The 17093-nt window shown below is 39.0% G+C and overlaps 1 protein-coding gene across 2 annotated transcripts in view; it reads left to right on the top strand.

Moving 5' to 3' along the window:
* RAB3GAP2 (RAB3 GTPase activating non-catalytic protein subunit 2) overlaps positions 1–17071 on the top strand; it is a 43141-nt gene extending 26070 nt beyond the window's left edge. For both annotated transcript variants that reach the window (XM_064709156.1, XM_064709155.1), the window contains exons 19-35: positions 683–810; positions 1514–1727; positions 3986–4083; positions 4640–4745; positions 5668–5828; positions 7566–7782; positions 8141–8314; positions 8428–8534; positions 9495–9561; positions 10194–10264; positions 11566–11601; positions 12151–12225; positions 12438–12656; positions 13742–13831; positions 13916–14134; positions 14770–14928; positions 15214–17071. In XM_064709156.1, the coding sequence (XP_064565226.1) occupies positions 683–810; positions 1514–1727; positions 3986–4083; positions 4640–4745; positions 5668–5828; positions 7566–7782; positions 8141–8314; positions 8428–8534; positions 9495–9561; positions 10194–10264; positions 11566–11601; positions 12151–12225; positions 12438–12656; positions 13742–13831; positions 13916–14134; positions 14770–14928; positions 15214–15360 (2288 nt within the window). In that variant the 3' untranslated portion in view covers positions 15361–17071. The remainder of the gene's footprint in view (positions 1–682; positions 811–1513; positions 1728–3985; positions 4084–4639; positions 4746–5667; positions 5829–7565; positions 7783–8140; positions 8315–8427; positions 8535–9494; positions 9562–10193; positions 10265–11565; positions 11602–12150; positions 12226–12437; positions 12657–13741; positions 13832–13915; positions 14135–14769; positions 14929–15213) is intronic.
* The last annotated feature ends 22 nt before the right edge of the window (positions 17072–17093 follow it).

Below are 17093 nucleotides of genomic sequence, written 5' to 3'. Positions count from 1 at the left end.
GGGTTTGTAAATGAAAATCATGTTTAGAAGCAGCTTCCGATGAGAATTATATGTTCAGTGGAATCTTTTGTATAGAAAGGTTGTTTTACAATCTCTCAGGAAGGCTTTCTTTCAAGATTAATAAGCTGAAATAAAAAGGTTTTTTTGGACATGTTGGTGTTAGTTTTCTATGTTGCTTTCTTTAATGGTTATGGGAATTTGAATGTCAATAGATACATGAAATTTCTGAGACTAAGATTGCAAAAACACAGAAGGCAGTGTCTTGCTGAGGTGAAATTTTACTCATGTCATTAGTTATCAAGCCTTCTTCAGATGAGAGGAATATGCCTAAAGTGACAGAATGAATAAATATTATAGTTTGTTGTTCTTGATGAAAGAAAACCAGAACTGTATTTCAGTTTTTGACAGTCTGTGGTTTGGCCTTAAACCAGGAGAAGACAATAGATTTGTCTTTGTTCAGGTTCATGTTGTCAACCTCCAGTTTTAAAACAAGCTTCATAGCTTTATTTAATACCTCTTGTGAAAATAATTCTTACTTTATGCTGCTCTGAATTGAATGTAACGATTGCAACAGCAGTGCATCAAAAAATTACAATGAGTTTCAGAAATCCTGCAGTTCTGTGTGTGTTTCACTATTCCTGGCTATATGTGCAAGTTCGAGTGCAGTTTTATTTCTCCTCAGAGCTGGAATGTGTGGACGAAGGACTGCTGCAGTTCTGTGCAAACAAGTTAAAGCTGTTACATCTTTATGAACTGGTTAGCAAACTAAATTCCCAGAGCATGCAGAAAGAGACTTCACCTTCAGATAATGTGAGTAAATTGAAAATTCAGTTGTCTTTTAAATTCAAGGGATGATTTAAGCATAAGAATACGTTTTCAAAGCCTCAGATAAAGTAAGTAGGTAAGCAAGTAACCCCTTTTTGTGCTGCAGCTTTTAATGGGGTCATTACTTATAATACCTTCCCTTCAGCCTCATACAAGTGTCTGGTAATTCATCTACCTAATATTCTTTAGGAGACACAAAGTTGAGATACAAGTGAAAATAGAACCACAGTCTCCTGTTTTTAGTTCTTTATTCAAAGTATGTAGTGTGTTCTTCACTTTGGTTTCGGAGGGATATTTTGGACCTGTACAAGTTAAAAATTTTGATGCTTGCATAATTGGGTTTGCTTTTGCTATAATTTGTAAAGCTGCTTATGTATTTACAAAACCATACTGGTGTATTACAGGCTTGTTTACTTGATGGACGATTGTTATGCTATGGGCAGAAGCTAAAAATGGGAAATGCATCTGTTCTGGTCCTTAAAAAGGAAGCTAGCCAAGCTCTTCATTTGAGCAATGTGAATAACTGATTTGGAGATTATTTTGGCCCTTCTCAAAGATGTTTTTAATGTTAGAAATGGAATATTTTGACTCTTCTGACTTTTTTTCATTTTTACTATGTTTTGAAAACCATCTGCTTGTATAAGTCTTTTATGCAATATTTTTTTTTTTTTTTGCTTTTGCTTTTAAGGACTTGGCTAAACTTCTTCGCCTGGAAGAAAAAGATTTTCATAGGCTTGAAACTTTACTGGAGAACTACAAGAAAGAAAATACTCAAAGTACCACTCAGTTGACTGATGAGAAGGATGACATGTTGTCTGTGAAGATATTCTTAGAATATCTAGAATATGAAAAGGATGTGATTACTATAAAAGATATGGAAGATGGAGAATATGTGGCTTTAGGTAAGAGCTATTAAGCTCTGTTACATTACTCAGACTGATTTTAATCTGAGATGGTATCAATATTTTAGCCCTAATTTGAGGCCTTAGCAACCCGTCTTGCCTTGAAGTGGTATGTAACTGCTCCTTTTGGACTCTTACCTTTAGCTGCAGGACAAGTCTTTTGCATGAATGACTATTAATACAAGTTAACTGCATCTGTGGATACAATTACCCTGAAGCCATGTAACCACTGTTCATTCAATAATTTACACTACTAAATTGGGCAGTGGTAACTGGATACTTCACAGAGCAGCTGTACCCTGCTGCTTCTTTCATGTTCACAGCACTCTAAGAACTGAGTTAATGGCAGGACTGACTGTAGCCTCAGAGATGAGGGAGCTGACCAGAGGCAGCATAAGGCCATTAGGTGAGGCAACAAGGAGCCCTAATTTGTGGAGTTGAGATTTTCAATAAGGTCCCTCTAAAATGTCCAGTGATTTCATTTAGCCCATGGCTGTGGGCTCCATCTGTCATAGGAGTCTTCTAGGGCAGAAGTGGTGTGTGGTGTTGGATTGTTGCATGCTGAAACCGGTTCTGGTTCCATCACTGCTGTGCTTGTCATGTTATAGCATCACTGCACTTTGGCAGATTCGTTAAATTAAATTGTCATTAATCTTAGTAATTTTTATTGTAAAACCATTGATACAGCATATAGCATCCATAGTAGTGATACCATACAATATTAGATAGCAGTTAACATACAATTCAAGTCATTGTGTGTTCTCATCCAGAATCAAATCCCCATGAGGTACACATCAGACTTCCCCAAGTGCATCCAGGTCCTTTAGCAAAAGCAGTTCCACAAATGGGTTTGCTTTTGCCTGAGACAGGAGCAACATAAACTCTGTTCTCTAGTTTATTTTTATCCCTTTCTATTGTACAATAGAGTTTTGATTGGGCAGGGCTAGAGTTTGATTGGCAGATCCCATAGTGCTGACCAACCAAGTGACTGTAGCTACCTCTGTGTCCCAGTGTTAGAATGTCTTAGCACCCACTGCATTCCATACAGCCTTTAAAAGCCCATTGCATCTTTCAGTCTTTCCAAAGGCTTGCTTCACTCTGTTCTGTGCAGTCTGGATCAGTCTGCTTGCGTGGGAGACTTGTAATGCATTCCTTAAAAGGATTCCTTCCTTTTACACAACTGGGAGGAGTTATCTCTAGAGGCTGAGGATTTGTGCCCCTTTTCCAGGTCTGTTGTCAATGCCCTCTTCTCTAGAAAGGGATCCCAGCTCTTTGGCTTCCTTACCCTCTCATTTCAGGCTACTGGCCCTGTTATCCCAACATAAGAACAGCTGAATGACAGCCTACTCACCTGAATTTTGGCTGAAATCTTCACGGATATCTTGCAGTTCCCTCAGGGATAGAGATTTTTTGATTACTGCCTTATTTAGAAATTCTTCCTCTTCCTTCTACCTGAGTAGTGAACATCTCATTCTACTGCTCTCATGCTGGCCCTACTTTGGAGTAGCCTGCCTCATCCACCTCCTTCTCCTGTTCCTCCTACTGAGTGAGCTCACTTTCACTTCCAGTATTTCTTCTTGTGTCAGTGATTGCAGCGTCAGGCTGTTTCTGTAGCTCAGCCACAACACATATCACTTTGCCGTCAGATCCAGAGGCCTTCTCTTTTCTCTGACTATACCGAACAGTGTTGAGCAGAAGGGTTGTAATTCGGCTGGAGAAGGGGGAGGTGGAGGAATGCGTTTCCCTCTGGATGGGCCCTTGGAGCAGCAAAGGTGTAATTGCGAATCGTTCCCACTGCACGGCGCCCGAGGGCCAGAGCCGGTGGCCGAAGGCATCTCCGTGTCGCGACAGAGATCTTATCGTGCCATGAGCCAGCAGTGCCTGATAACCCAAACCAAACCCCCAGGGGTGATGGAGCACAACAGAGAATATCTACAGCAATTTACACTTCATGCTGCTCTGGCAGCAAATCTGTCAGTGTTGTGACCACTGACTAGTAAAGTAATGTAATCAATGCTTATGACAAGTTTGTTTTGACATCCTCTGGTCAGATCTGTCTTTGTCTCAACCCTCTGTGTCCCTTGTTGGGCATCAGAAAAGATTGTTGTGGTTTAAACTGGCAGGCAGGTGAGCACCAGGTGATCCCAAATGTATTGCACTCACTGGCACCTGATCAATAGATTGCCTTTTGTCTAAGTGTAAGGAGAGGGATTGTGGTTTTAGATAGTGTTCATAATGTCAACTAATTCTTGCTTCAGGCAACTTTTTCTTCTGGAAGTGTTTATGTGGGGAGAGTTCCACAGAGGAAATATGCCATGCACTGGAATCAGCAGGTTTTAGCCCACAAACCTTGTTGGTAAGATGTTTATTACATGCTTTAAAACTTTGATTTAATATTTTGAAAACAAAACATTGAAAGGAAAATTTCTGCATGTTGAATTTTGGATTACTGCTATATTTAGACTGTGTTTAAATAACCCCATATTCAGTTCTGTAGTTGCTCATATTTACATTTCCCAGTTAAATGATATCAAAGAAAAAAAAGAAAATATTCTAGTAGAAAATGTGGGTGTTCTAGTAGGAATGTCTAAAATATTCATTAAGGACTGCAAGTGTTCATAATTTTAAACTATAATATGAATTCGTAATGTTTGCCAAGTTGAGCTTTCAAGAGGGAATATTTTCTAGAATATCTTCCTAATTAAATGTACAGATTGTATTATTTAATTTCAAGATGTCACAGAGTGCATTGTGCTGTATATTTTTAACATGTAATGTTAATATAATGGTTCCTGAATATAACATTTTTACTTTGTGACATAAAACTTGTTTGAGAAACTGTTTGCATTAGGTGTGTTGCAATATTAGAGTTTCATTTTACTGCTTCAATTCCATATTCTCTTTTTTTACAGTCACTCCTTCTCAATTTATGGCTTTCCAAGGAAAAAGATATTCTAGACAAACCAGATTCTGTCAGTTGCCTTCACACTATGCTGTCACTTCTGAGCAAAATGAAAGGTGAGATGTGTGTTTAAAATACTCAAAGGCAACTGTTGTTATTATTAGAATTTTGCTACTCTAGCTGGAGTCTATTATCACTTTGGGTTTCCCCCCCTCACAAATCATGCAGCAAAACTTAATGCTGCATGTTCATGGACTAACTAATCATGCCATGTTTTCACTCTCACTCTGCACTAAGTTGGCACAACTCCTATTTGGCACCAGAATGTGGCTGTCCAGCTCACTTTCCTAACATTTTTTGAATGTTTGGTCCCATTTCTTTAATTTGTGCTGACTGGCTCTCAGACATCCTTTGCTTTACTGTTACTTTAGCAGCATTTGTAACTTGAGTACTCTATAAAGTCAGTTTGCCATAATTTGAAGTAGGTTGTACATATGTTGTACATATATGAATAAATGCCAATTCTCCTACCTCACATGGAGCTGCTGTGGATAAATCTGTGCCAGGTTCCCTTATTGTCTACTTTTCCATAGAGTAGCAAATCAACCTGAAACAGGAAGCATGAACAAGCTACTGCTGCTGTGTGAGTAAATCAATGCTGCTGAACACAAGGCAGCCTGCAGGGAGGCAGCTTGAGTGCATTGAGTATGTGTGGCATCTTGAAATCACAAATGAATCTGTCTGCATTGTGAAGTGTAACATCCCTTAGATCTTTCAAGCATGCAGCAGGTTTGCTACCTAGTGATTCAGATCTATTGTCTGTTTGCTACAAATGAGTTTTGAGAATGAATAATTCACCTTCTATTTTAAACTTGAGTTGCAATCCAAGAACCCGTGTGCTAAACATTTGGAAAATGATCACGGAGAGTAATCAGAAATTGCTCTTCGTGGACAAACTGTGCTCACAAGCGCTGTTTCCGGGGCTGGCCGCTCCTGCAGTGACCCCAGCTGAGTTTTGCGCTCTCCCTTTGCCTGCAGTCGCCATAGACGAGTCGTGGGACACGCAGTCGGTGTCCCCCTGGTGGCAGCAGATGCGCTCGGCCTGCGTGCAGTCCGAGAGCAGCGCGGCTGCCCTGCTCTCCGCCCACGTGGGACACGCTGTGACCGCGCAGGTCATCGACAGCGTCACTGAGAGAAAGGTAACTCATCTCACACCCCTCCTTCCCTGCAGCTGTCCTGGTAACAGTAACGTCCTCAGCATCTGCCTTCATTCCAGCCTGGGCACAGCCCTGATGCCCTGCAAGCCTGAAAATTGCCATCATATTTGAAGAACATTATGCTGAGATGAATTAATGATATGTCAGGATAATTTACTAAACTTATTTAAATACAGAAACTGTACATTGAGTTTCTCTCTCAATAGCAAATGATGTTGATGAACTTAAAGCCTGCACACTTTCCACATAAATTTGAGAAGTCCGCTAAACTTTGAATGGTAAACCTGTTTTAATATAGTTGATTTTTTTTAAGTAACCATTGAATTTTTGTAGTACCTGTGTTACTAACCCTTAACATGATGGATGCTTGGTTTTCTTGGCACTAAATACCTTTACCAAGTTGAGATTAAGGCTGTAAAACTGCATACAGCATTTGAATTCAACATGGAAAACATTATTCCATTTCCAAATAGCACCAGGCAGATGTGTCTGGATTAGAGTAGGTGGGATGTAGGTGGTGTTCAGTCTTGTAAATGGAGCCAGAGCATGGTTTGGCTTGGAAGGCACTTTAAAGATGATCTGATGTCAGTCCCTGCTGCCCTGAGCAGGGACACCTCCCACTAGGCCAGGTTGCTCAAGAGCATCATTATCCTGGCCTTGAACACTCTAGGGAAGGGGCCGCCACAGCTTCCCTGGGCAACCTGTGCCTACCACCCTCACAGTAAAGAATTTCTTCCTAATAGCCAATCTAAACCTCCTTATTTGTCTTTAAAGCTATTCCCCCTTGTCCTGTCACTGCCTGCCCTTGTAAAAGTCCCTTTCCTGTAGACCCCTCTGTTAGGTAGGGAAAGGCTGCAGTAAGGGCACGCTGGAGCCTTTTCTCTTCCTGGCTGAGCAATCCCAACTCTCTCAGCCTGTCTTCATAGGAGAGATGCCCCAGCCCCCTAATTGTGTCTGCCTTACAAATTTTAACTAGAGAACCGGAAGTGTTTCAGTATTTTTGCACATTCACCTCAACTATTGCAATTCTGTTTATCAAAATTGTCAGTGTTGCGAAATAGAGATGTTGATATGTTGCAACATATTATCCTTTACCTATATACCTTTGTCCTTTTTTCTTGTGTTCTGCTTTAAAAGGTAACAGATTTATTTCCTTCAGGATTTCCCTTCCACAAATCCATGTATCTTACCCGCCCCTCTTTCCCTACCAATCTGGAAAGATTCTTGGGTTTCCTGGAAAAGCATTTGCTGATGGATGTGAGAATTAACAAAATAGTGCACAGAACTGCCATGTGGTGTGATCCAGTATTTCTGAGTACCTGATCTATATTTTTTAGTATGATGGGAAATGGAAATGTAGGTGGATTAATCATATATTTGGGGAAGATGTGTATTGTGGAGGATTTAAAATTAAATATTTTAAGGTATACTAACCCACTTTTCAGCTAAATATGAACTTCAAAATGGGACTGTAAGGTGATCCTTCAGGTCCTTTTGTTTCCTTTAGGCTTTTATTGAAGGATATGTGTAACTTGTGAGCAGTGTGGGATGTTAATTGATCTTTGCAAAATAGTTAATGCATACTTTGAAGTAAATTATTCTTTAAAATGCATTAGCTCTTGGGATATAGTTTTGAATTTTAATGCTATACATTTTTTATGAACAAAATTGTGGTGCTTTAAAATGAACAGACCTAAAGCAATTCCTATCTTTTGTTAGTTTTCCCAAATAATTGTAGGTTCAGACACAGAATCCTGGGAGGCACTCTCCCTTGACACTGAATATTGGAAACTTCTGCTGAAACAGTTAGAGGATTGCCTGATACTTCAAACACTACTGCACAGCAAAGTGACCAAAAGGACAAAAAGAGTTTCATCACTCCAGACTGAGCCTTTGGGCAGACTGTCTGTTAAGAAACTGCTTGAAGCTGGAAAAGGTATATTTTTTTTTCTTGGAGAGATTGTTGATTTTCTTTCTAATATACTTCTGAGCCATCCTTACCTATTTAATTATGTACTCTGCACTGGAAATTGTTTTGCTGGATGCCATTCTTAATTTAAAAAGCACTGCAAATCATGTAGAACAGTGCATTAAAATTGTTAAAAGCTATTACTGTAAACACTGCATTGTAACTTTCTGATCAGTAGGTTATCAAATTTTTTAATTGGTTGAGTTAGCTGTATGTAATTAAAGGTAGTTAAAAACTCTATATTGTCTCTTGTCCTTAGATTGTGAGCCATAAATAATCTGCAATACATTGACTCTACCTCTTACTTTTCTTCTCAACATCCTAGGAGGGATTGCTGACACTGTAGCAAAATGGGTGTTTAGGCAAGGCTTCAGTCCAATTATACTGAATGTGGCCCAGTACAAAAACACCACAGACAGTACTGAAGAATCTGTAGAAATGCATAATAATCTCTTTCTTGAGGAACCAGAAGCAGCTACAGGCTTGGAAAGAATCCTAGGTAAGAAAATAATTGAATTTTTAAATTATAAAAGTTTGCAGAGACTATTGTGAAGTAGCAGAAATTTCAGTGGGAAGGGGTCTGCCTTCTAACTTCAGATACTGTTTTTCTAGAGCTGCTGCAAGTAGCATATCAGCAATTTCCATGTAGTCTTGAAGTGGATGTACTCCATGCACATTGCTCTTGGGAATGTATAGTGCAGTGGAATAAGGACCCAGAGGTAAGAAAGTGTCTTTTGCAGGGAATAATGGTTAAGACCAACTCGATAGAAGGAGCTTCACAAGTTTCTAAAACATCAGTTAATAAGACTGACTTTGAAAGCAGTTATTAGGTGCAGTTTTTCTGGCAAGTGGAAATTGAATTGAGAAAATGAGAGTGTGTCCTGAGGCTGAATGGCATGTCACAGTACATTTCTAGGCTATCAGATTCTCAATACTGGGAATCTGGAAACTGAGTTCAGTTTGAAAAAGGTTTTTGGCGGTTTGTACAGCAGATACAAAACAGTACTCCAAAACAGAGGCATATTTTTCTCTGTTCTAAATCTGCTTAAACAAGTCACAGAATACTAAATTTTTTAGACTAGAACCCATTCTGTTGTGGGAAGAAAGAGGGATTTCTTGCATGTTTTCAGATTCCCTGGCAGTTGTCATAAGAAAGAAAATAAAAAATTTCCTTTTTTCCTCTCTGTCCTATAGTTTCTGTAAGGGAAAATGTTGTGCTAAGTTCAGATGATGTTAAAAGTTAAATTAGAACTCCTTAGAGCTGTGCCACATCACTTGATGTAGAGTAGAAGGTTTGTCAGAGACTTGTTAAAAACTTACTCCATCATAGCAAAATTGAGTAAAAGTTACTCTTTCTATCAGAAATGGATTTTGTATTTGAAAAATTATTGTAGCCAGTGGAGGTACCTTTCAGCAAAGAGTATGTTAGCAGTACTTAGACTAAATAACCCCTGAAATTACAGTTGGCTTCATGATGACTGAAACAAACTTGGCCATGCACACGTGTTTGTCAGATACTGGTAGAGAAGATTGCAACAGTGGAATAACTTACTGGTTTTATAACTGTCAAAGTAAAAGCTTTAAGATAATCTACCTGGGCCCTTTAAGAATTAGTAATTTACATTTAAAGTAAGTTTTGAATAATGTATTAACTTGTACTGTTTATTTTTTTCCATAAGGAAGCATGTTTTCTCAATAGGTCTATAGATCATCTAAGATGCATCATTAATGCTCACATTCAGCATGGTAAGTAAAATGGTCTTAGTAAAAATTATCTTTGATGAAATTGTAAAATAGATTGGATGTTTGACTAAAGTAAATGAATGCCGTTCCTAATAGTGATGGCCATTTTGTCTTAAAACCACCAAACCACCCCAAAACTTTCTGCTGACATCCACACTTCTCTCTTCCATGGTGAAATTGAGTTTCCATCACAATTGTGAAAATAAGCTAATTAATAAAGTTGATGTGTTCAACTAAAAGCATTTTAAAATAAAATTGCTCTGAAATGAATTTTTGCTTGTATTTAAATAGTGGAACATCACTTGCAGTCAATTACTTTTCATGCAGTTCTTGATACCCTGTTTCAATGAAGGTGATGACCATTTTCTTTTTGTAGGCTATTTATGTATGCAAATAAGATGCCCTTTTGATGTGTACTTAAAATGTTTAACCCAGTCTGCATAATAAAATATTTTGAACAAGTTATTAATTGCACTTACGACTCTATTTGATCACCAGTGTAGTCTCCTCCTGAGAAATTTAAACTTCAAGTATAAAGCAGTGAGGATAATTCACAATTCCTTCTTGTTTTGTTCACCATCTTATAAGACCCCTTTTTTATTCACCTGGAGTTTACAAGTCTGTGATTGTTCTAGGTATTGCTCTGATGATGTGGAATACATTCATAGTAAAAAGACTTTCCTCTGCCACATATCTGATGGACAAGGTGAGTGCAGTGTCTTGAGACTGTTTTTGTTACTAACTGAAAAGTAAACCCAGTATGTATAAACAATTTCATTTTGGTGTTTTGTTTTAAAAAGTATTTGGAATATCTTTGATTTAACTATACAAATCACCACTGTTTATTTGGCTTATTATATAGCTAACTTTTGGAAGTGATGATGAAATGCATATTTTAAAATATCAAATCTGTTGGATGATTAACTAGAGACAGCTGATCAACCCTGGGTGATGTGTTCTGAAGACTTAAGTGCAGTTTTTTAGCTTGTATTTATTAAATAAGAAATATTTGTGAAACCATTGGAAATTATCTATGTGTGCATATGTAACATTTTGTTAGAAAACAATAAATATGTTAAAGTGCCTGTTACCAAGGATCTACCACAAGTCCAGATTTCATATACACGAGCTCTTCTGCAAAATACAGAAGATTTTGTGGATGTTGTTGAGCACTTTTAACTATTGCTACTATTGTAAATTAGCTTTTGTTCTAGTGTGTAGCCCCTCTGCTTTGAATTTAAGTGGTCTTTTGTCCCTGCTAAGCTTCAGGTTTTTTCATGCTTTATAACTATGCAGTGGGGCTGTTTACTGGAAGACAGTTTAGGAAGAGTGCTCCTAGTAAGTGGATAGTGACTTAAAGAATAAAACTCCAACACAAAACCTGAAAGAATTTGCTCTCCTGTCTTTTCTTCCTTCTCCTTTGCTCCTCTCATTTTCTGCCTTTGCTTTTTGTTTAGCTAAGAACTGGAGAATATCCTCTTCCCCATTCCTTCTAGCAAATAGGCTCAGTTGTGTACAGTTGTAGGAGGTGTTGCTTCTGCAAAAACCCTTCTCCAGTTTTCCTGCATGCATTTAGGCAAATCCTTCACCATAACTCTTCTACCTGAGTTAGCACCTGCAGGAGAGGAGAGAAAGGTTTTTATTAACTGACTGGTTTCTTCCTAATATCATGCTTGGTGTTACAGCTTTAGTTCTGCATTCTAGAAATCACTGGGAGCTTCTTAGCTGTGTCTGAGATTTAAATGAGGACCTTATTTCTAATCCTCAGTTTTAAGAAGGATGAACTAAATATGGGCATCAAAGATGTTCATTCCTTTACAATTTGTATCAAGTCTTTTGTTGAAAACAAGATATGCAATGAGCTGCATCATGTAGCTGTAATTGAGCTATTTTCTCATTTTATATTGAGAAAATAGTAATAAAAGGTTAAAATGTGGGTAACATTTCATCATAATGAAAAATTAGTTGTGACACAATTTACCTTTTTTTCTTTTTTTGGAAAAACAGGTTGGAAAAGCTCCAAAGGACAGATTATGCAGACGGGCAAGTAATACTACTCTTCTCTGAGTGGGAAGAATTAATTAGAAATGCCTTAAATTTAATACTGGTTTGTGATTTATTTTTGAAAGTTTAAAAAAATATTGAAAATGTAGCCCTAGAGAAAATGTTACAAATTTTAAGTGGTATAAATTAATTTTTATCTGAAAAAGCAGATTAGAACTGTAGAGGGTAGGCCTGAGACTATAAGATGACAAATTACTCTTACTTTTCATGCATAAAATCATTAGCTAAAATTTCTTTGGAAGACAACTGATATGATCAGAAAATCAAATTTATTAGGTGGCATTACTTGATTCAGTCTTCATTTGAGATACAGTGTCATAAATGGCTACATTTACTTTATTCCAAATTCTCCTGTTAGTTCTTTGTTGTACTTCAGTAAGTATTTGTTTACATTTAAATGTAACAGGTAAAGAAACTGAGCTGAACCATATATTTTATGTCAGCAACTATCTTGTCAGACATAAAGAGCTAATGAAAGCCTGTTTCAAATCCAGCTGATACAATTTAAATCTTACTGTTTGTTACCAGGATGTAGGGATGAGTGACACAGCAATGACAGCTTTTCTTGGCTGCTGTTCAGAACTTCTGCAAACTTTGCTAGAGGTAAATTTTTATTTTTCCCATTGAAAGTAAGGAATGGATGGGTTAAAATCTATTTTTGAAGACCATGATTATACTAATTTCTGTCCTGTTCAGTTCAGACAAATGTTAATGATATTCTAAACAACATGAAGTGGTTTTTTTTTAATTTCACTGCAGAGCAGGCCAGTGTGGGAGGTTTTTAGTGTGTGACTGCTGTGGTGTGTTGCTTGCAGGCAGACGTGAGCAGTGATGAGATGCCGGCCCCTGTGCTGGACACTGAGGACGCCTGGGTGTCGGTGGAGGGCCCGGTGTCCATCGTGGAGCTGGCCCTGGAGCAGAAGCGCATCCACTACCCACTGGTGGAGCACCAGTTCGTGCTCTGCACCGTCCTCTACGCCATCATGAGGCTCTCCCTCAAGGGTGTGAAGCCACTGTCACTGTTTGACAGCAAGGTAGAGCTTAGAAAGCAGATAATGAACTACTGCCTTAATTAATACTCCCTTCTTCTTGGGATCTGGGATATTTGCTGGCTTTCGCACTTTAGACAGTTCCTGCATGATTTTATGAAAGCCTTTAGTCCACTGTGGTGCATTGATGAAATTGTCACCACAATTCAGGCAGAGACTCAAACTTGGTGAGCTTCCTTATGAATAAAAGATTTGTAGTGACCTCAGCTGCAAGAACTTTCTTTTGTTACAGCTCTTTAATTATTAGCTGGCCAAAAATACTGGGTGGTCAGTGGATGACAGGTTTTTCTGGTTGCTTTGAGAAGTGCCAAACCAGTGGAAACATAAGTATTTAAAGGTCAGAAATGTTGTTAGTGCCACTGTTGTATCCAGTTATTGCTCATGATTATTGCAGAATTCCCAGCCTCTCAAAAAGAATGAATAATTTTTCATTTAACCCATACAAACCACTTTGAAATATCACTGATTTAAAATGCAGTATGTTACAATCAGAGCTTGATCCTGATACCAGAAGATGAGCTTTCCTCCTCCCATCATAACCACACTTAGATTCTAAGAGAATTTAAACACGAAGTACTGGTGTAGACTGTGGTTTAATTCCTACTGTGGAGAAAATAATTTTGTGCTTTAACACTTCACTTTTTTTCCTAAATGACTTACTGGAAATTTATAAATGCAGAATATTACCTTCCTTTTGATGTAGGCTCTTGTCTGCAAGTTCTCATCAAGCATTTGAGTCAGATTTTGGCATTTTACCACAGGTCCAATTCCATTGGTTTTGTATTTTTTTTTGTTTATCTGTTAGCAGAAAACATTATACTACCTTTTGTCATTTAAGAGTGCATATTATGGCTTCAGTAAAATCAGATCCTATTCCTGTGTCTCCATTCTTCTACATACAACTATTACTATTAGTCATTCTCTTTTTGTCTTCACTTACTCGAGATCTCGATTTGCTCTTTGAGTAGATGCAGCACAAAATAAATTTTAGAAATAAGTGGGCTGTTTAATATTGGATCAGAGTGGATTTGTTGTATTGCCTGAAACCTGTCTTTGGTTCTCAATTTTAGGGCAGAAATGCATTTTTCAAAGACCTAACATCAATTCAGCTGCTACCTAGCGGGGATATGGATCCAAATGTGTTATCCATACGACAGCAGGTAGGCGCAAGTCCTGTACTGAAAGGTCTTGAACTTCTGAAGTTACAGACACTCGTGAGGTAACCTGTGATTTTTGCTTCAAAGTTCTTGCTCAAAGTTGTGAGTGCAGCGGTTCAAACGCTGTGTTCATCACAGAAGGACAGAGAAGTCTCAGAAGAGGATTATTTTCCTTTTGAGAAGGGGAAGAATTGGCCAACTTTGGCTGCGGACCTGGCTCAGTATCTTCAGATCTCTGAGGATTTGGTCAGAAGGCATTATGTCTGTGAACTGTACAGTTATGGGATGGATCATCTTGGTGAAGAGGTAAGAACAGCTTTTAGCATTTTACAACACTGTCATGTATTCTGCTAAAATTACTTTTCACTTACTTAAGATGCCCGGAAGGGTTTGGCAAGATGTGTCAAACTCAAAAAATCCCCAGGCTGAAAAGTCAGAGACTATAAAAGTACCTTTTCAGGACTAATAATTCCTTTATTTTTCCATTTTCCCAGCAAAAATCTGTGTAATGCAACTAGTGGAAATGACAGGGAGTTACACTACTGGTATAACCAGCATGGCCTTTTAAATTTCATTATATTTGATAATTTCAGGAATTGCCTTCTTTGGCCTGTAATGTCTTTTAGAATAGAAAGGAAAAAACCAAAAAAGGACAAAAAACCCCTTCCCTTCCTTGAGGGGGGGATTATTTTGCTGGACTGTAAGACATCTTGTGCTCCTGCTAATCTCTGTACAGTACAGAGTAATTCTCTATGTTGTGCTGCTCTGGAGCTCCCAATCTTGTGCTTTGTAACAGTAACACATAACACAAGAAGCGGTCTCAAAGACTACTTGTCCTTTTGGTATCAAGAACTTTCTTTTGTTACAGCTGTTCAGGCCTCCAGCTAAGTGAGCCGTCACACTGAGACTGTTTCTAGTCCCTTCCTTTTCTCTGCTTGCAGGCCTTTCTGCAGGTTGCTGACAAAGAAGTGTTGGCATCCCAGCTGCTCATGCTGGCTGGCCAGAGGCTGGCCTTCGCTCTCCTCCATGGTCAGATCAAGGATGGCATGGAACTCCTCTCCAGGCTTCCTCCAACACTGAGCACTTGGCTCAAAGCTATGGTAAGTGAAGCTCCAGTTTGGAAAACAGGTTGATTATCTGAGGTTTCTGTTCACTGAGCCAGAGATTACATCTGAGTGGCCCTTTCTTACTCATAGAAATAGGATGTTTTCCTGTTTTCCCTCCATTTTTCCTCATGGTAGTTCTGTTTCATGGAGGGTAGAGCAGTTTCATGGGTCAAAGCATCAGCTTGATTGTGTTTATAAACATTAGCAATCGGTCTTACAAAGGTTCTGGAGGGCTTAGCTGTGACATGACTGAGATGCTGAGTTTGTTGTTTCCCACAGGACCCCCAGGAAATCCAGAACGTGGAAGTGCCAGTTGCAACGACAGCCAGGCTGGTGAGCAAGGTGATCGAGCACCTGCCCGAGAACCACGGGCAGTACAGCCTGGCCCTCAACCTCATCGAGGCCGTCGAGGCCATTCCCGCCTGAGCGCTGGCGGAGCAGGGCACGCTCCTACGCAGAGCTGAACTTCATGGGAAGAAATTCCACAGGGCTCTGGTTAAGCAACAAGAAGAACAATGCTCCCCATCCCAGAATTTCAGAAGGTAATTTTAAATTGGAGTATATTTTAAATTTTACACTAGTAAGAATATGTTTAGTTTCTAGTACACTTGTCAGTATCTGAACTGCTTTGTTATTTATTTCTGACTTGAGCGCTTTATGCAGTTGTTTGAATTGGGTATATTTGCCAGCAGTTTTACTCTCACAACACAGTCACATCTTGTGAAATTCTGTATTTCATGTTGGCAGTAACTGCTGCACTTTCAATGTTCCATGTATGATTTGTTTTCCAAAAGCAACTTTAGAATTAGACCCAAGAAGAACCTCAGTCTCTAAGTTACCATGTAAAGCCAATACTGCTTTTTCAGAAGCTCGAGTTGGTGTTGGGCTCACGCCTTGTAACTGCATTATGTGGCAATGACAGCTGCACTTGATGTCGGATGAAATGTGCTGGGGCCTTAGGCAAAAGGGAGAGCAGCCTGGGAAGGAGAACCCAACTCTCCAGACATATGAGTATGGACTTCTAGTCCAGCTCTCCCCGTGCTGTCTCTGGGGCATTGGGCTTCAGCTACAACTGGATTTACATCCCTCTCCATTATTATTAAGCTCTGCTGAGTTTAAGTAGGTCAAGGAATGTCTTACTGTAAGATTTTTCCTTCATCTTATCACTGTAGGAGATGTAGTATGCTATGAATCTCTGCACATGTTAACTTGTAGTCAAAAATGCTTAGAAAGTTGATCTAACTTCTCTGAAGATTGATAGTACTGAGTACTTTAGCCTTAAAACCCACACTGCATTGATGGTACCTACAGGGAATCCTATAGTGAGTATTTTCACTATTGGAATGGTGTTGAACATGGTTATCTGGCATTGGTGACTCCTGTTCACTACTTGTCTGAAGGAAGCCAGGAGAGAAAAATGAAATTGGTGTAAACTTTTTGTCTTTGTCAGCTGAAATTACCAGCTCCATCCTGTAACCTGCTCTTCCTGCATTACATGTAAGAAACATGTGGAATATTCTGTCTTGCTAGAGGCAGAATTTGGAATTGAGTCTTGTCTTTCTGAAGTATGTGCTGCTGTTATCGAAGGGTTTGCCTTCCCCCCCAAAAAGGCCATGCAGGTGGCTTGCTCCACACAGCCTCCTCCATCTGTTCTGCAGCCCCACTTCCTGATCACTGCACTCCAAGGCAGCTGGTGAAGGATTCTTGCCTTGATAGTGAATGTTTGACTTCCTACAGACAGAGCAAAGAACAGCCAGAATTCCAGTAAAATGTTCTATTGTACTTCTTTACTGACTTCCATAACTGAGGTTAAAACAGCTGTAAAGGAAAAATGGAAGAGGCGGTATTGTGACCACCTTGCCTGACAACACCTCACATTTCTGCAGAAATGAGTGAGCATGAGATTTGGGCATCATGGAGCCTGAGGAAAGCAGAGTGTTCCTTAGCTGCATTACATTCCTCTATCCTGGTACAGCTGTGTAAAGGAATTTACTGTAACTGAGTATCATGTCAGAGCTGACACACTACACCAATCAAATCTGTAATGTACTGTAAGTAATACTCTGTATATAGTGCTATTTTGTGTTTATTTTGCTGTGGATTTGTGTAAATTGATTAAATAAAATTTGAGGTTTCATTTTGTCTTTTCCTTCCTTTCA

The sequence above is a fragment of the Zonotrichia leucophrys genome, chromosome 3 (genome assembly GCF_028769735.1).
Source record: "Zonotrichia leucophrys gambelii isolate GWCS_2022_RI chromosome 3, RI_Zleu_2.0, whole genome shotgun sequence".
Lineage (NCBI taxonomy): Eukaryota > Metazoa > Chordata > Aves > Passeriformes > Passerellidae > Zonotrichia > Zonotrichia leucophrys.
This window is presented reverse-complemented; position numbering and strand designations above follow the sequence as displayed.